At 31.5% G+C, this 19,789-nt stretch overlaps 2 protein-coding genes and 1 pseudogene across 2 annotated transcripts; all 3 read right to left on the bottom strand.

Moving 5' to 3' along the window:
- Positions 1-231: 231 nt before the first annotated feature.
- LOC123202615 (cytochrome P450 CYP72A219-like) lies at positions 232-3,677 on the bottom strand. Its single transcript, XM_044618614.1, has 5 exons — positions 3,216-3,677; positions 2,278-2,495; positions 1,442-1,686; positions 974-1,358; positions 232-884 (listed from the first exon to the last, which is right to left on the bottom strand). Exons 1-5 carry the CDS (start codon positions 3,505-3,507, stop codon positions 456-458), a joined length of 1,569 nt encoding a protein of 522 aa, XP_044474549.1. The 5' UTR covers positions 3,508-3,677; the 3' UTR covers positions 232-455.
- A 5,287-nt stretch (positions 3,678-8,964) lies between these two features.
- On the bottom strand, positions 8,965-11,130 carry LOC123202950 (annotated as a pseudogene).
- A 4,282-nt stretch (positions 11,131-15,412) lies between these two features.
- On the bottom strand, positions 15,413-19,270 carry LOC123202680 (cytochrome P450 CYP72A219-like). Its single transcript, XM_044618739.1, has 5 exons — positions 18,873-19,270; positions 16,922-17,139; positions 16,525-16,769; positions 16,058-16,442; positions 15,413-15,936 (listed from the first exon to the last, which is right to left on the bottom strand). Exons 1-5 carry the CDS (start codon positions 19,150-19,152, stop codon positions 15,511-15,513), a joined length of 1,554 nt encoding a protein of 517 aa, XP_044474674.1. The 5' UTR covers positions 19,153-19,270; the 3' UTR covers positions 15,413-15,510.
- Between the last annotated feature and the right edge of the window lie 519 nt (positions 19,271-19,789).

Raw genomic sequence — 19,789 nt, 5'->3', positions numbered from 1 at the left:
TAGATAAATAAATAAATGACAATTTATAATTATTGAAATATGATACATTGTTCATGTCAAAATTACAAATATAGCCTTGACTATTGGTTTTAGAGTAATTAATTGCCATAATAGTGTTGACTAAAAGCTCCCAAATTAGGGTGTTTTAATAAATTACCCAACAATAAATCCAACAAAAAGGTAATATAATATTGGATTAACATACAAATGGTTTAGGAATAAAAAATAAACTATCAAAAAACAATCCAACACTTATTATATATTCACAACAACAACAAACCTTACACAAAACAATTACAAATACACAGTAAGTATGGCAGGATAACTGCCAGCACAAGACCCTGTTTATTTTTTTCTTTTCACTTCTCGATTTATTAGATGCTGATTTCTAAAGTCCTTAGTGACTAATCAAGTTTATAAAAAGATATTACATAAAAGCTATGGATTATATAATTCTAAATCTTGTGTAAAACCATGTGAGCACCATGTTGTGGTTGCATAACTATATCACGAGCTGGGGCATGAACATAAGTTGGGGAAAGTTGAAAAGAGAAATTCTGCAGAATCATTGTTAAAGCTAGTTTTGCTTCTAGCAATGCAAAGTTTTGTCCAATGCATATTTTAGGGCCCCAACCAAATGGGAAGAATGAAACTTGATCATTCTTTGAGGCCTTAGAAACTCCCTTGGAAAATCTATCAGGATTGAAATCCTTTGCATCAGCTCCCCAATATTCTTCATCATGATGAATTAAAATTGTTGGTATCGCAATTAAAACTCCAGGTGGTATTCTGACTTCTCCTAATTTTAACTCTTTCATAGTTACTCTAGTAAACAAAGCTATCGGTGGATATAGCCTTAGTGCCTCGTGGAGAATTTTGTTTACCTGAAACACATTTTTAGGAGGGAAGTCTTAAAACATTAAATTCTCTCAAGTAAAACATAACTTTATAAGGGATATATATGTTTACTTACTTCTTTCAAACGATTTAACCCATCAAATTGCGGTTCTTTATTTCCGAAAACTTGGAAAACTTCTTCTCTAGCACGATCTTGCCAATTTTGATGCATACACAATAAAACCATTGTCCATCCAGTCAAATTTACAGTAGTCTCTTGTCCAGCAAGATAAAAAAGTTTACACTCCTCAATCACCTTTTCAATACTCATTCCACTTTCTTTATTCCCATGCTCTTGAATTTCTCTATGATTTGATTCCACTAATAAGCCCAATAGATCATCATTACTTGCTTCTCCAACTTTCAGTGCCTCCTCTCTTTTCTTTATGATGCCTTTTATCAACTCTATAATTTTTCTGTTATTGTTTTTCAATTTTCTATTGGCTTGAGTGGGCAAAAACCTGAAAATAGACAAATTAATCTCCCAAGTGCAAGCATGAAATGTACCGAGTAACCTTAATGACGCCAATTTAGTTTAAATTACCTCCATCCAAGGATGTGGAAGAAATAGAAAACCTGATTCAAAAGACTGAGTTGTTCAGTTATGAGTTCAAATATTTTTCTTCCGTCTTTAAAACTACTACCAAATGCAGTCCGAGAAATCACATCTGCTATTAAAGCCTTGATGTCAGACCATATGTCTAACTTACAGGATTCTTCATTGGTGACTGAGGTTTTCCATTTCCTTATCATCTCATTGCAACTCAAATGCATTTTCGGTAACATATCCTAAAAGAAAAAGAAACAGAAGGAAAATATGAGGTTAAATATGACTTTGAATGAAAGGTAAAAATTGTAAATCTTTGAATGGGCACCACATAATTAAATGATAATGTTATGTGATGACTTTTGGAGGGCAGACAGAAGAAAAAATTTCAAATTGTCTTGATGGAAAGCTAGGTTCGCTAAGTTAGAATCATGAGCTAACATTAATTATGTTAATTAAATAAAATCAAATAATTAAACAATTTAATAAAATTTTCCTGGATGAACTTAAATTTGAATGATATCATTAATATCAATCTTAAGACTTATTATAAGAGTCTAATAATATATTATATATTGGTTATATCTCATTTTTTTAACTTTAAAATACAACTTTCCATCATTTAGAGAAGTTCTAAGATATAAAGACCAGCTATTTCAGTACCGATAAATTTCAAGAAATTAACGGATTTGGAAACATGACATATCTGCTATTCTTGTAATCTTAATCCAATTTAATTTAATATTTTATAACTGTACATAGATTAGAATTATTTTGAATTATTCTTGATAATGATATGTCATGACTTTTTGGAGGATACAAAGAAGAAAAACCTTCAACTTGTCAAGATGGAAAGCTGGGTTGGCTATCTTTCTAACTTTGAACCATTGTTCACCCTCATACATCACCATCCCATTGAAAACCAACCCGCCAAGTGGGTTTGTCTGGGGTTTTTGAAATATTTCATACCTTAACATTATTTCCCTTACTAATTTAGGGTCTGTGACGTTTATGCTTGGTGTTGGACCCAACCATATGAACGAATTTTTTCCTGCATCCACCATAGGTAGTTGTTATTGACCCATGAGTTAGTGAAACTTACTAAATATAGACTCAAAATTTTAACAGGCAAGTTATAGTAAAATTTTAAATTTAATAACAAAATAATATTAATTATATTTTTATTATAATATTTTAATAAAATGATATAAATACTAATTGATGGTAAAAAATAAATGTTAATTTTGATAAATAGGTAAAAATTTTATTTTTTCACTAATATTATATGTATCTTTTTTATATACAAATAAATATATATTTATTTATATTATTATATAATTATATATTATTTCACGTTTAATTTAAAATCAATTTATCGTTTTAGTGGGGGCAAAGAGATGGTCATTTGGCCTTTTGTGTTCTCTCAATCGTGTTAAAGAGAAAGGGAGAGATTACGTTAAGGGAAAGAGAGTGGCCCCACCGAAATGTGCAATTCCGGTGTTGCACCATCTCGGTGCGGTTTGGCGAAAAATGGGTTTTGTCAATTCTTATCTTTCTTTTTTTTATGAAAAAAAAAAAAAGAAACAGCAAAAAAATAAGAAAAAAAGAAGAGGCAAAACTGAGGAATAATATAGGAGTAAGATAAAGTCATGTGTCCATCGTTAAATAGTTGATGTTTTAAAAATTATATCAAATTTACTAATTAACATCTCCATTAATTAGTAATTAAATCTTAAATAATTGCAAGTTTGAAGAGAGGAGGTCGGCGTACCGTAGTTGCTGATGATACGATGGTGGAATGGAAGGATTCGCCACCCAATATCGTGGGAGCCGGGGCTCATAGGTCTGGTTTTTGCTTCTTTTGACACCATGAACATCTCTTTGGTGTCTCCATGAAGTAGCCTATAAGAGTTGCCAGAGAAACCTTCCTTTCGCAGCAAATTCTCTAGCTTCTTCGGCTTCAACCATACCCAATCTACAAAAACCCATACACATAATCCAATCGCTGCAAAAACAAACGACAAGGCAATGGATGCGACTGTGTCTGTGTCGGTGAATTCCATCTTCAGGAAGTGAAAAAAAAGAGAAATACGGGAAAATTGTGGATTGAGATGCACGGCCTGGTTACTGCGTTTCTTTTTTTATATCTATCAAGAAGTATTACAAAAATTCTAAACGCACCCTAATATTTATAAGGTAAAAAATCATCCAATATCTAATCTAAACAACATCACACCAACAGCCAAGGCATATATCACCATATGAGGCACATGGAGGGCTCCTTTACTAGATAATCATTTTATGATAAATTGCATAGTTATATGCTTGGTTTGACTTTTATTAAGTTCGTTAAATCTCACTTATGTTTGTCAAATAGGGGTTGTTCGTCTTGTTTCAAAAGCCACTAGTGTTGATAGGATATTCTCAAAATTTGTTGGTTGGTATTGGGAGATTCAATAATGAGAAAATGTTGGCTGGTTGTAGGAGATTCAACCAATAAGGAAGGTTCTTTTGTATAGTATATTGTAAAACATTGGCCACATAAAATTTCGTACCCAATGTTTAAGGACGTGAAATTCTACCCCAATATTCCACTCGTTTGTCCATTTTATTAAAAAAATATGATTTTTTTTTTGTAAGATTGATGAAAAGATTAAAAAACAAAAATACCTCCTGATGATGATTAGGATTAGATTCAAATCGAATTAACTCAAATTCAATCACTTTTTCTATTTGTCGGGGAAGACGAAGTTCTTCGTCTTCTAAGGCGTCTTCGACGTCGATCGACCCTTCAAATAGAAGGAAAGAGATCGCCGGAAGAAGAGGATGTCTCGGGAGGGAGAGTCCGTCAGCAATGGAACCGGAGAGGTCGTCGGAGATTTCAAAACCAAACCCTAGGGTGAAACTATCATTTTTTAAAATTTAGGCTGAGAAAAAATTTTAGTTTTCAAAGTTTAGAGGGGTAAAAATAGATTATATTTTAGTTTATTTTTTAATATTATAGAGAAAATGACGATTTTACCCTTACCACTGTTATTTTTAACTGGTCATGGGTAGATATTTAGTGTTTTCATAGTTAAAGGGTGAAAACTTGTCATTACAACATACTTGGGTGGGAAATAGTCGTTTGGCCTTATTAAATTCGTTAAATCTCACTTATGTTTGTCAAATAGGGGTTGTTCGTCTTGTTTCAAAAGCCACTAGTGTTGATATGATATTCTCAAAATTTGTTGGCTGGTATTACGAGATCAATAATGAGAAAATGTTGGCTGGTTGTAGGAGATTCAACCAATAAGGAAGGTTCTTTTGTATAGTATATCGTAAAACATTGGCCACATAAAATTTGCTACCCAAGGTTTAAGGATGTGAAGATTCTACCCCAATATTCCACTCGTTAGTCCATTTTATTAAAAAAATATGATTTTTTTTTGTAAGATCGATGAAAGATTAAAAAACAAAAATACCTCCTAGCTAAATAATATTTGACCCCAAAAATTTTATGAAATATATATTTTTTAAATTTCTAATTTATATTAATTTTAATTTAATTTAATAATTTTCAATAATATTCACCATCGACAATATCTAGAATCATACCAGTTGATACGATTTTGAATGAGATCACTTCAAATTGAAATAATTTCAGTCAAGAATCAAACTAATGAATGTGATTCTGATTGAAATCAAACTAAATTAGTGTAATTTTAGTAAAGAATTACATATTGCAAATCTTGACTAAAAAATTGTAGGGGTGAGATGAAAATGAAAAGGAAAAAGTGGTTAAGATTAACATTAATTTGTTTATACTGTTAAAGATATAAGTAATGTTAAATAAAATAATTTAAGAATCTTTTGACCATTAAACTTACGATAAACTTTCACAAACGGGTGAAAAAATAGAGTTTTTAAATTTAATGGTTAGATTATTTAATTTCGTCAAACTTTGGATGGAAAATAGTTAGCTTGCCCAAAACATACTATCATACGACGTAACCGTAGGCTATTATCATACGTCGTAATCGTAGGCTGGAGTGTTGAACTTGATTTTCTAAGTCTATTTTAGATTTTTCATTACCAACCAACTTAAAATATAAACCTTGATCCTCTAGGTTTTATGCATAAACGTGCATAAATTTAAGTTTTTTTGTGATATATTAATATTAAACTCTTAATTTATTTAATTCAGTGGTTATACGATTGATTATTAAATTAAAATTTTGTTTTATTTAATATAATTGAGTCAATTTCAAATATAATAATCTAATTCAAATAAGATTTTTTGTTATATATAAAAACACATGCACATACACAACAAAATTTAAATGTCAAGAAACAACGACAAATGCTGATAGTTTAAGATGATGTCCAGAATGATGTAATTTCCTTACTCTAGAAGAAAGAAAAAATTAAATTTTAAGAAACAAGACAAATGCTAATAGTTTAAGATGATGTCTAGAATGATGTAATTGCCTTACTCTAGAACAAACTTGACCCCATTATCTATTTCTAGAAAAATTTCGTCATCAAGTTTTCTTATTTTTTAATTTTATAGATAATTTTTTACTTTAAAATACGGGTTGAGCAGCCAAGTCCACTCTCTACAATTGAAAAAGCATATTATTATTAAGGGGTTACTTTAATTATTATTTTAAATCGAGATGCGTGTGTTGATAGACACACTTGCTAAATATCTATTTCCACTCAAAATTACATGAAATGATTTCTTTAATTTTAAGTTTGAAAAATTTATTTATTCACCCGTCTATCAATTTTACTACCTAATTTAACTGTAAAAGGGTCAAAAATAATTTACATAAAAAAAATATTATACATACCTATTATGTATATATAAATATATACACATTTATATATATTATCACGTAATTAAGTAAAATATGAATTTTTATAGTTTCATATTATGAATGAAAAACAATTTCTGACCCTTTTAAAATGTCTTTAATCAAATTCAGGAGGAGTGTCCATTGGTTTGCAACCATAGCTAAAACAACATTTTTGAGTGAGTTTGGTTTTGAGAATTTTTATTATAGAAATAAAATATTTTCACAATGTTATGTATTATATATAATATTATTAGATATAAATTATTATTATATTTAATATGTACAAAATATCATATTATATAATTTATAATATTAAAATATTATTTTAATTAATTGCTTTTAAAAGATCATTGAATATAAATAAGCATTGTGTGCCACTTTATCATTCCTCTCCCATTTAAGGGATATTAATTAAAATAGGTAAAAAATTTTCCGCTTAAACTGTTTTAGGTAAACGTACAGTCATTTTACCTTTATAAACAAATTTATTTGTAATTCTAAAAATACTCTTCTGACCCTGTAGGTGTCATACAGGGTGCGTAGGCACGAGAAAAAATACTTAAGTGCGTGCGGAGTGCGGGGTGCGTGCAGAGTGCACGAGGTGAGTCCGGAGTGCGCGGTGCACGGTGCGTGAACTGCATAACTAAAAAATTGATTATTTCTAATCAACTACAAACATATTTAAAAATAAAAATTGATTATACTATAATATATTTAATATTTAGTATAATATATATAAATAAAAATAATAATTTTTAAATATATATTATATTATTATATATTTTAAATATTATATTATATTATTTAATTTTATATATATATATATAACAAAACATAGTGCGGCAGTGCGAGGGTGCGCGCACTCTATATATATATATGAGGGTGCGTATGCACCTGCACACACTCACGTATTCACGCATTCTTCACGCACTCAGACATCCCGCACGCACTCTTCACGCACTCGCACGCACCCACATACTCTGTATGCACTTTGCACACACCCACATATTCTGTACGCACACACGCATCTTGCGCGCACCCACGCACTTTGTACGCACCCACGCACTCTGCACGCACTCACGCACCTTGTACAACCCTTGACATCCCACACACGGAATGATTAAAAATGACGTGTAATAAGTCAGAGGGTATTTTTGGAGTTATAAAAAAATTTGTTTATAAAAATAAAACTACTGTACATTTACCTAAAAACATTTACACAAAAAATTTTTTATCGATTTTAATTAATATCCCCCCATTTAATCACTTTCTGGAAGTTCTTGTCAATATATTACAGCCCATTTTGACATCTTTTTGGGACAACTGGTCTGACAGTTGAAAAGCTTAGGATGGAAAGTCTAAGTTGGAGATAAAATAATAATTAGATCAATCATAAGAATCTTTTTTTTAATTTGTGTTTTTGTCAACCATATTTGTTCATAAAATACTACTAAAAAATGTGATGTCTATATTACATATTCATATCAAAATTAAATTAAATAAATATGAATTGAATCAAATCAAACTGAATTGACTTATAAGATTGATATAATTCGGTTTGAGTCTAACTTCACTAATAACAACTGACTTATAAGTTTTTTAGTGAAAAATTTAAAAATTCATTGTAAAAAGTATAATTTTATTTTGTTTTGACAAAAATATAAATAATTAGTTATTAAAATCATAAAAATAATGCTTATAATGATTGAGCATTCATCATGATGTTATTTTTCTCTCGCTAAAGGCTATTTGCTTTTGTAGTGAAATGAATTTCCTCAAATTACACAAATATAATTTGAGGGAGGATATGGAAGTTGTGCAAGCTCTAATGATACATTTTTACATGCGCCTATCAAAATTTTAAACAACTAGCCACATGACCCTAGCCCATTTTGACGTATTACAGCTCCGACAAACGTAACATTTACATGTATTATAAGTGTTTACTATTTCACTAAACAAAAGTTGAATATGAGATAAAGAGGATTGAAATTAGTGACTATGATCATAAAATTTGTTATCACCCAGATTTAACTAAGATATGAAAACAAGTTAAAATGATATAGATGAATATCTTCAATTCTAAAGTTTGAGAATCACATGCAACACCATCCATTAGATCATTTATTCCATATAAACCGGGGTACTATTATATAGAATTCTTTGGCGTGCTGGTTCGATGAACCTACAGTCAATATGTACCCATATATTGCAATAAATTGAGACTAATAATTTTAACACATGAGATCTGTTACTAGATAGAGTCATTCTATAGGTAATAATCTTACTGCATTCTTTATGCTTTTGGTTTGAATAATGTTAAAGCTATAGACACTTTTATATTCACCACCATATGTGCTCATAGAATTCTTAAAATTAAATTACTCGTTAATCCTTTTGTTACAATTCCATCAATTTAGGGACATTTATTATACATACATATAGAAACAAATGAAGAAATGTCAATTTATTATAAATAAAAAATGATACATTGTTTATATGAAAATTACAAATATAACCTTAAAGGTTGGCTTTAGAATACCTACTGTATAAAAGCGTTGACTAAATTCATATAAACCTGCAAATTAGGTTATTTTAATTAAATGCCAAACAAAAAAAAATCCAATTAAAAGGTAATATAATATTGGATTAACATTCAAATGGTTTAGGAATCAGAAATAAACTCATCAAAAGCAATCCAACACTTACTATATATTCACAATGGAAACAGACTTTACACAAAACAAGTACACAATAAGTATGACAGGAAAACTACCAACACAAGATCCCCTTCAATTTTTTTTTTTCACTTCTTAATTTATTATATGCTTATTTCTAAGGTCCAAAGTGACTAAACTAGTTTATAAAAAGATAACAACTTACATCAAAGTTATGGATTATCAATAAAATTATGCATACATACTTTTGAGTATATATATAATGTATTATTATATGATAACATTGCTCATTTATTATATAATACTAAATCTTGCGTAAAACCATGTAAGCACCATGTTGTGGTTGTATGGTTATACCTCGAGCTGGGGCATGAACATAAGTTGGAGAAAATTGAAAAGAGAAATTTTGCAGAATCATCGTTAAAGCTAATTTTGCTTCAAGCAGTGCAAAGTTCTGTCCAATGCATATTCTAGGACCCCAACCAAATGGGAAGAATGAGACTTGATCATTTTTTGAGGCCTTAGAAACTCCCTTGGAAAATCTATCTGGATTGAACTCCTTTGCATCAGCTCCCCAATATTTTTCATCATGATGAACTAGAATTATTGGTAATGAAATTAAAACTCCCGATGGTATCTTGACTCCTCCTAATTTGAACTCCTTCATAGTTACTCTGTTAGTCAAAGCTGCTGGTGGATATAGCCTCAGTGCCTCATGGAGAATTTTGTTTAACTGAAACACATTTTCAGGGAAATTAGTTAACCACTATGAAGGAAGAGTCTTAAAACACTGAATTCTCTCAAGTAAAACATAATTTTATAAGTGATCTGTTTACTTACTTCTTTCAAGCGGTTTAACTCCTCAAATTGCGGTTCTTTGTTTCCAAAAACTTGGAAAACTTCTTCTCTAGCACGATCTTGCCAATTTTGATGCATACACAATAAAACCATTGTCCATCCAATCAAAGTTGTAGTAGTCTCTTGTCCAGCAAGATAAAAAAGTTTGCACTCCTCAATCACCTCTTCAATACTCATTCCACTTTCCTTGTTCCCATGCTCTTGAATTTCTCTATGATTTGATTCCACTAATAAACCCAACAGATCATCGTAACTTGTTTCTCCAACTTTCAGTGCCTCCTATCTTTTCTTTATAATGCCTTTTATCAATTCTATAATTTCTCTATTATTGCTTTTCAATTTTCTATTGGCTTGAGTAGGCAAAAACCTAAAAACAAACAAATTAATCTTCAAAGTGCAAGCATGAAATATACATAGTAACCTTATTATAACATAGATTAAAGACAATATCTAAACTTCTGCAAAGGAATGGAGCAAACATTATGATGCTTAATTTTACCATTTTCCAAGTTCATTTTCAAAATTAAAAATCACAATTTAGATGAGTCAATTTTATGGAGAGTACTTTCTATGCATGGAGTTGTTTCCATTTTTTGAAATTATTCATCATAAATTTCAATAAAATGACCTCAATTTATTCTAAATTACCTCTATCCAGGGATGTGGAAGAAGTAGAAAATTTGATTTAAAAGACTCATTTGTTCGGTCATGAGTGTAAATATTTTTCTTCCGTCTTCAAAACTACTACCAAATGCAGTCCGAGAAATCACATCTGCTGTTAAGGTCTTGATGTCAGACCATACGTCTAACTCACAGAATTATTTATTAGTGATTGAGTTTTGCCATTTCCTTATCATCTCATTGCAACTCAAATACATTTTAGGTGGCATATCCTACAAACAAAAGAAAAAATAGAAGGACAATTTGAAGTTGATTATCTCAATGTGCGAGTACATAAATTTTAGATTCAGAAGAAAACATATGCATATATACACTCTACTAAAGATAAATTCTTAACTTTTACAGTCCTATAATTAAATTATTATGTTTGATAATGTTATGTGATGACTTTTTGGAGGGTAGAAAGAAGAAAAACCTTCAACTTGTCTAGATGGAAAGCTGGGTTGGCTATCTTTCTGACTTTGAACCATTGTTCACCCTCATACATCACCATCCCATTGAACACCAACCGGCTAAGTGGGCTTCTGTTGGGTTTTTGAAATATTTCATACCTTAACATTATTTCCCTTATCAATTTGGGGTCTGTGATGTGTATGCTTGGTGTTGGACCCAGCCAAAAGAATGAATTTTTACCTGCATCCACCATAGATAATTGTTGTTGATCCTAAATTAGTAAAACTTGCTAAGTATAGAATGATTCAGTATAAGATCTGCTTTAAACTCTGCATAATCATATATTACAGTGCTCAAAATTTTGATTTATCTATGTTTTATATTTAATTAAGTTCCAAAAGAATTCTCATTATCCTCAGTTTAAGTCAAAAGTACTGATAGACAATGAAGCATATATTAAATCACCATGTTGTGCCTATGCGTCTTACATGCACGAAAATCTGCTATTATTTTCCTTGAAGGAAAAAATAATATTTAATTACCTTTATGGTAATATTTAAGAAAATGACATAAATACCTTTTATTTAAACTAAATGTTAGATTTTGGTAAATGGGTAATAAATTATTTGTTCAAACTTAAAGGGTGAAAATTATTAGTTTATCAAAAGTTGGGTGGGACATAATCATTTGGCCAATTAATTTCTCTAAAACGTTTTAAAGCCCAGCAACTACGAAATGTTGAATATAAAGAACTTTTTATGACTCGCCGTCCTTACTATTGGGCGGAAGATTGAAGAGACAGAAAGATTGGGGTTGTGGCGGGAGCAAAAAGTTTGCGTTAGGCAAAAGCAAAGGGTCGCAGCGAGATGTGCGGTGTTGCACGATCCCGCGAAAAAGTGGGTCTGGTTTTTGCTTAAGAAAAAGTTGTATCATACTTTCTAAAAGGGAACCTGACTGCACCAGTAATTTTTGCTTTAGAGAAAGAGCCAAAATTAAGAGAGACTATTGAATCTGAATTCTGTGAGACAGGTTCCCTTGAAGAAGCCATTGAATTGGTAAAGACTTGTGGAGGCATTGAGAGAGCACAAGAATTAGCAAAAGAAAAGGCTGATCTTGCAATCCAGAATCTCCGAAGCCTTCCTCGAAGTGCTTTTCGATCAGGCCTTGAGGAAATGGTGTTGTTTAATCTTCAACGAATTGATTAGTTAAAAGTATTTTCATAGTACAAGCTACTTCCTAGTGGAGCACCGTCATCGACAAGGTTGCTCAGACAGATCTCTACTAGTATTTCATGCACTCTTGCCGAACCTCAGGTGGTTATACAAAGACAAGCTGCCCGCAACCAGTTGTATATCATAAAAGGTATTGAGCAATAACCCCAGCTCATAATATTGTTTGTTCAAGCACACATTCTTTTCTTTGGAAAACAGAAAAAGCAATTCACAGCCATTGTTGTACACTAAAGTTTTCAAGATCATCAATAATGTCATGTTATTCTTCCTGTAACCTTCTTTTATCAGTCAAATATAGCTCATACTACTGTGTATTGTCATGTGACTGTATCTATGTATGCACACACCCACCTAGTTCATATGTTTAGAAGATGAGTTACCCCATCTTGTTTCGATGCCTGAAAATGTTTGGCTTGGAAGTGAAAATATCCAGGATCACAATCTGCAGAAGCTTTTGGAGTATGTTAGAGGAATATAATGTTTAATGCTGTACAGGCAAGGCAACATAGATAAGATTGTGTCAATGAAAGAGCATTGACTATTTAAGTAAAACTTGTAAGGCAAAGGAGCTAATTAATTATTTAATCACATAATAATATAAATAATGTGTTCAATCGTGCATTAAATCGAAGTTACTTTATTCAGTTTTATTTATTTTCACATAGATCTCGGTTTCTGCTTAAAAAGGCATACATTTGCTCTTCTTAATTTACCCTTTTTTTTTTTAAATAATATACAAATTTTCACTCATAAAGCACAATATTCTTCAACAAAATTTAACAAAAGAAAAGAAAAACTTAACAAAGACTAAACATTTTAACAAACACACAAAAAAAAAAAATCTCTAAAATAAAAACAATAAACAATACAGATTCTTTAAATCCATTTTCATCAAAAGAATCCTTGACAAGTAATATTTTGGCTGAAAATTCTTTGCCTTTAAACGGGTAATCAATTTTAAAAAATTTGTTCATGCCTAATCCGATAGTTACAAAGGTTTAATAAAAATTTTAGTAAATTACATGTTTCTGCTCAAGATTTGGCAACATTTTCACAACCTTTTCACAACCTTTTAAGGGTAATAGGGACAATTCACTGAAACCCACTTAGCATAAAAGCACAGGAGGGGCTTGGGGTTTTCCTGCTTGCCTTTGAGAGAACTCAGTGAGCTATGTGACAGTGCAGCTGTGGTTCCGTTGCCGGCATACAAAAACCTTTTAATTCCTTTCTTTCTCTCTGCAAGTCTCCTCCTAGTTTCTTGCAATTATGAAGAAAGGTATTATACATGTTCACATGAATTTTAATAATTTCAAATCTTGTTTTGTTTTTGTTTCTGGGTTATAGTTCGGCCGATCCAAATGGGTTCTTGCTTATTTTATGTTTTGAGAGAACTCAATTTCACCCGGCCTAAAGTTGAATATTGGGGCAGCCTCAAGGTTTTACATGTCTTTCACTCATGTTCTAATTTAGGGAACTGCCCTAAATTTTTCTTTTTCATTTTCATTTTGATTGCATTATTAGAATTTTGGCTGTGTTTGTATTCAATGGAATTGGGGTTATTTTGAATGAAGCTTTGGATCAACTTGAATGAAGGCCACACCAACAGACCCTCTTGCAAAATTTAATTTCTGATTTGATATTTCAACTACTAAAATTCGCCTTTCTGTAATTTTTTTTGGATTATAACTAGAAGTCTAGAACCCTGTTTTTTACCAAGTATTTTTTTCCAGTGTAAGGGGTGTATAGGTTCGGTTTAGAGGACTTAAACCAATAAAATGGCTTAGCAAAATCTGAGGCTAAGCTATGCCTTGTGTCAAACCAATCAAATGGAATTAAAAAATTGCCATTACGGGCATATAAAAGTATCTGTTTCATATGTTTTTCTGATAATTGCTTAACTTCGTTAATATAACTATGGAACATGAGTCAAAGTAAATGGCATGCCAGAAGCGAAGGAGTTTGCCTGTGGATGGTGGATAAGAAGAATTAAAATCGTCAGATTTGAGTTTAAGTGAAACTGGATACAAAATCTGAAGCCCAATGAGCATAACCGGAGGCCTGAAGACTTATTCCCACCTAAGGTTCGGTGAAATTTTAAAGTCATACTTAGTTTTCAAAACTATAAATATGCACCCAAATACTTATACACGTGTTCTCCCTCCTTGGGTTTAGAGTTTTAGACTGGGAGAGAAAGAACACAGTCAGAGATAGTAAAGTTTGCCATCTTTAGTGACAGTTTCAACACTATAAGAGGATAAGGGAGAAATGATCACTTGTTACATTTTTGGTGGAAAGAAATTATTAAAATTTTAAACTAAGAAAAAAAAGTGATAAATTGTTAGTGTTTTTCAATATTTTTAGTTAAATGATATTTTTATTTTCAACCTTAACATACATTTAATACGTAAAATGTGATATTTAAGTTTTTGAAAATTAATGGCTATGAGTTTGTGAGTTCACCAAGCCTTGGGTGGGAATAAGACTTTCGGCCTAACCAAAATCCCTTCTTTAATGATACTAAATTAAGGAGCCAATATTCAATGGTGAAGTCATCCCAATGGAAAAAGTTAGAAGTTAGATTTGCGAGTAGGGACGTCAATGTGGTAGGCATAGTATGTATTATTTTTTCTTATTAAACCCATCAACTATTTCATTTTTATAGTTTAAATTTGGTCACGCATTGTAGGGATGGCAATCATAAGTGGCGGGAAGGGGATCTCAATTCTCGTAGCTATAGGGGGTATAAATTTTTGTCCCTGCTACAAGATGAAAAGAATTCCTCATCCCTTCTCTATGAAGAATAATTTCCTTTGCGTTCTTATTCTCGTGAAAAAAAATCTTCTTTCCATACTATTTACACATAACATAAATATATTAAATAACAAAACTAATTAAAATTAACACCTACTCACTATTTCAAATGTTACAAATATTATATAGTTAATTGGGGTAAAGTAGGGCAAGAAGGGGATACATATATCCCTGTCTCTAATTACGAAGATATTTTTTATGCTCGTCCATTTCTATAAGAGAATTTTCCCCTCGTTAGAGTTGAAGATATTAAATTCGGATCGAAATTACTATCTCTAACACATAGATTAACATAAAAATAATTTTTGAAAAACACAATTGACTTATATATCAGTACTAACACATTAATCAAAGTAATCCAATAATTACTAAATGTAGTAATTTTGTAGACTCACAACTCGAAGGCTTTTTATATATATGTATTAGATCAAACCTATTTTATTCTATACTATCAAAATATATGAGACCCATAAGTGTGGTAAATTAGATCTTAGCACAAGTCAATTGGTTTTGTGTATTATGAATTTCAATCTACACACTTATATACCTAATATATTCCAACACATACAATACTAAAGCTTTTGTAAAATCATGGGAACACCATTCTGTGGTTGTATAGTTATGCCAAGAACAGGGGTATGAGCATAGTCTGGAGAAAGTTGAAAGGAGAAATTTTGCAGAATCATCGCTAAAGCTAGTTTCATTTCCAATAGTGCAAAGTTTTGTCCAATGCATGTTCTGGGACCCCAACTGAAAGGGAAGAATGAGAGTTGATCGGTCTTCGAAGCCTTTGAAACTCCTTGGGAAAATCTATCTGGATTAAATTCCTTTGCATCGACCCCCCAATATTCTTCGTCATGATGAACTAGAAGTATTGGTATTGAAATGAAAGCTCCAGACGGTATAATAATTTCTCCCAGTTTGGCCTCCTTTATAGTTTGTCTTAGTAACAAAGGTGGTGGATATAATCTTAGTACTTCATGAAGAATTTTGTTTACCTGCAACACATACTTTGCTATCATAAATAATGTAAAATTAATTTATCTCACGATGGTTTGGACTTAGTTCACGTTCCCTATTGGTGGGTGAACTTATTTAAGAAGGAAAATGTTTACTTACTTCTTTCAAACGGTTTAACTCATCAAATTGGGGTTCTTTGTCTCCAAAAACTTGAAAAACTTCTTCTCTTGCACGTTCTTGCCAATTTTGATGCATGCATAACAAAATCATTGTCCATATGATCAAAGTTGCAGTAGTCTCTTGCCCAGCAAGGTAAAAAAGTTTGCATTCATCAATCACCTCTTCAATACTCATTCCACTTTCTTTGTTCCCATTTTCTTGGATTTCTCTATGATTTGATTCCACTAATAAACCCAAGAGATCATCGTAACTTGCTTCTCCAACTTTCAAGACCCCTTCTCTTTTCTTTATGATGCCTTTTATCATCTCTCGAATTTCCTTGTCATTGCTTTTCAATTTTCTGTTTGCTTGAGTAGGCACAAAACTGAAAGTTCAATATTCCATCTCATCAGAGCAAGAATGAATATTAATCTCACATAATCATAAAAATATAAAATTCAATTTACCTCCATCCTGGGATGTGGAAAGTGTAGAAAACTTGATTCAAAAGATTGATTTGTTGGCTTATAAGTTCAAATATTTTTCTTCCATCTTCGTAACTACTACCAAATGTTGTCCGAGAAATCACATCTGATGTTAAAACCTTAATATCAGGCCACACATCTAACTCACACGACTCTTTGTCAGCCATTGAAAATTTCCATTTTCTTATCATGTCCTTGCAACTCAGATACATCTTAGGCACCATACCCTAAAAGTAAAAAGACATTAAGCTAAGTAGCATGAAAACATAAACGTGAAAACGTGGAACCGCTTACACATTGTATCAAACTAAGAGTGCATGGAAATTATTTCAAGTCTTATAAATCATTATTAATTTAAGAGGATAGAGAGAAGAAAAACCTTTAACTTATCGAGATGGAAAGCTGGGTTTGCTATCTTTCTGACTTTGAACCATCGTTCACCCTCATAGATCCCCATCCCACTAAATACAGACCTGCCAAGTGAGTTCAGCTTGGGTTTTTGGAATATTTCGTGCCTTAACATGATTTCCTTTATCAGTCTGGGGTCTGTAATGTTTATATCTGGTATAGGACCCAACCATATAAATGAATTCTTCCCTGCATAAATTATTATTCATTTTATGTTATAATTAAATAAAAAAAATTATACTAAGCGTACAACCTCTTTCATAGAAAGCAATGTGTATAAAATTAACAGAAGAGTGTAATATAAAAATAATTATTTTAAATTTTTTGCCTGGATTTTATAATTAAGTAGAACTGTAGAAGTTTAACACTAACGTTTCTATGGTTAAATTAATATTTCCATAATTTTCATTATTCTATGTCAATTGTTAAGTATACCACAAATCTTATTTTTATTATTAATTTTTATTGAAATACTTTTATATCATCTCATCATTTTGAGATTGCATGTATCAGCACCTTCAAGGATTTTCTATTTTACTTTGTAGGATCAAACATAGTTACAATTTTATGTACGATATCTGCTACATAGTTATAATTTTATATATGATATTTGCTATGAAAAAGGATTTGGTTCAGATAACTTTTTATTTATTTAAAAGAGGCCAAAAGACTTGTTCCCACCCAAGGTTAGGTATAATTTTAAATTCACATTTGTCAACTTTTAAAAACCCTAAGTTTCACTTATGCGCTAAATTCCATTAAAATTCTCAGTAAAAATTAAAGATAAAATTGTCATTTAATAAAAGAATTTAAAAAACTAAATTTTTATCAAGTTTTCCTTCTTAGTTTGAAAATCTAACAATTTTTTCTTACTCAAAGTTCAAAAAGTGGTTGTTTCCCTCCTAGGGTATTTTCTCTTTCTCAGCTGTCGATTGGCCTTCTCTCCTCCCTCAGGCGGTCTATCTCCTTTGCTCTCCTTTTGTCTTCGTCAGAGACAAAGATGTTCTGTTTTCGTCTGACATTCTGTCTTCATCCAAGATGAAGACGTTCTGTTTTCGTCTAAGATATTTTATCTCTGATAAAGACAAAAGTGGGGGGGTGGGGGGGATGACGACCCGGGGATGACGACCCACCAAGGAAGGAGGGAAGGTAGCCGACAATCAGAAAGGAAAGAGTTGTTGGAGAGGAGAAAAAAACCTAAGGGAAAATAATTACTTTTCAAACTTTGATTAGAGAAAATTATTAAATTTTTAAACTAAAAAGAAAATTGTAATAAAATTTTAGTTTTTTTATAAGTTTTGTTAAATAACAGTAATAGAAAATTTTAAAAGAATATGACTTATAAATAAAACTTTTAAGTTCATAAAAATTGACTGATGTGAATTTGCGATTACACCGGGCGTTAGGTGGGAACAAGTCTTTTGGCCTAAAAAAAATTGAGCCCCACATCAATAGAAAAAGCTTGTGTTAAAGCAATTTTATATCATTCAGTCAATTATATAACTTTACTTTATACTCATTGCCGTAAATGGCAGACAAATGAAGAAAAAGAAAGATAAGGTGGCACCATTCCCCTGCTAAAGAAATTAAACAATCTTTGTCTCACTTTATCTTAAACTTTGAACTAATTATATCCTATTATTTATTCGATAAGGACAAGCAAGTCTAGCCAAACAATCAAACTTTAAAAAATAAAAAGAAAAAGAAAAATGTTCTCAAGTATGAACATGTTGAAGAACTGAAGATTGAAGAGGACGATGCTCAAGCCTTGTTGTTGGGAGCTAGAAATATTATCAGTCACTATAACATCAAATTTAATCTATAAATTTGTTTTCAAAAAATCAATTCATAACTTGTTAGCATCTCCATTTACTATAAAGTATTGACGAATAACAAGTTTCTGAGTGAAGAAAAGGGCACACCGTAGTTTCTGCAGATGTGATGGTGGAACGGGATGACTCGAGATGCAATATCATGTGAGAAGGGGCTGATGGGTCGTGTTTTTGCTTGTTTTCTCATCATGATCATCTCTGTTGTGTCTCCATAGAAAAGTTTGTAGTGGTTGCCGGAGAAGCCTTGTTGCCTAAGAAACTTCTCTAGCTTCTTTGGCTTCAACCAAACCCAGTCCAGCAACTTCCACAGACATGCTGAAACGGCAACGAAAGCAACAGAGAAGGCAATAGATGTCACTGGAATCTCCATTTTCAGGAAAGGCTAAGAGAAATTAAAGAGAGAAAAATGTTTTGAGAAAGTGCTGGGTGATATGAAGATGCCTATTGAGTAGTATATTTTATGTTTAGCGTGATACTCAATTATTGTTGGGAAAACTGATGAAATATGAAGCCAACACATGGTAAAAGTTTCGGGTATGATTTACGCGTAAGGATGTTGATGGGCCTGCTACGGTATGGATAAATACAGATCCGACCCAAATCCATTGAGAGAGAAAATCACGAACTGTTTTCTTTTTTTATCTTTGGAATTTACGAGACCTAAAAATCCCGTCTCCATGAGCTGATTTCTAAAGTCCTTAGCGACTAATCTAGTTTGTAAAAAAGATGTAACTCACATCAAAGCTATGGATTATGCAATACTAAATCTTGTGTAAAATCATGTGAGTACCATGTTGTGGTTGTACAGTTATACCATGAGCTGGGGCATAAAAATAAGTTGGAGAAAGATGGAAGAAGAAATTTTGTAGAATCATTGATAAAGTCAGTTTTGTTTCTAGCAATGCAAAGTTTTGTTCAATGCATATTCTAAGACCCCAACCAAATGGGAAGAATGGAAGTTCATCATTCTTTGAGGCCTTAGAAACTCCCTTTGAAAATCTATTTGG

This window comes from Mangifera indica, chromosome 1 (genome assembly GCF_011075055.1).
Source record: "Mangifera indica cultivar Alphonso chromosome 1, CATAS_Mindica_2.1, whole genome shotgun sequence".
NCBI classification, from domain to species: Eukaryota; Viridiplantae; Streptophyta; class Magnoliopsida; order Sapindales; family Anacardiaceae; genus Mangifera; species Mangifera indica.
Note: the sequence above shows the minus strand (reverse complement) of the source record. Positions and strands in the feature narration are given on the sequence as shown.

Bases quoted from the DNA above. Each gene is read 5' to 3' on its own strand.
- LOC123202615 (XM_044618614.1), bottom strand. From the start codon at position 3,507: ATGGAATTCACCGACACAGACACAGTCGCATCCATTGCCTTGTCGTTT. The intron at 2,496-3,215 runs GTACGCCGACCT...TGGTGGATGCAG, and splicing joins TCGTATCATCAGCAACTACG to GAAAAAATTCGTTCATATGG. The intron at 1,687-2,277 runs GTTTTTCTTCTT...TTTTTCTTTTAG, and splicing joins TCCATCTTGACAAGTTGAAG to GATATGTTACCGAAAATGCA.
- LOC123202680 (XM_044618739.1), bottom strand. From the start codon at position 19,152: ATGGAGATTCCAGTGACATCTATTGCCTTCTCTGTTGCTTTCGTTGCC. The intron at 16,770-16,921 runs GTTTTTCTTCTC...TTTTACTTTTAG, and splicing joins TCCATCTCGATAAGTTAAAG to GGTATGGTGCCTAAGATGTA. The intron at 16,443-16,524 runs GTAAATTGAATT...TTGAACTTTCAG, and splicing joins TTCCACATCCCAGGATGGAG to TTTTGTGCCTACTCAAGCAA.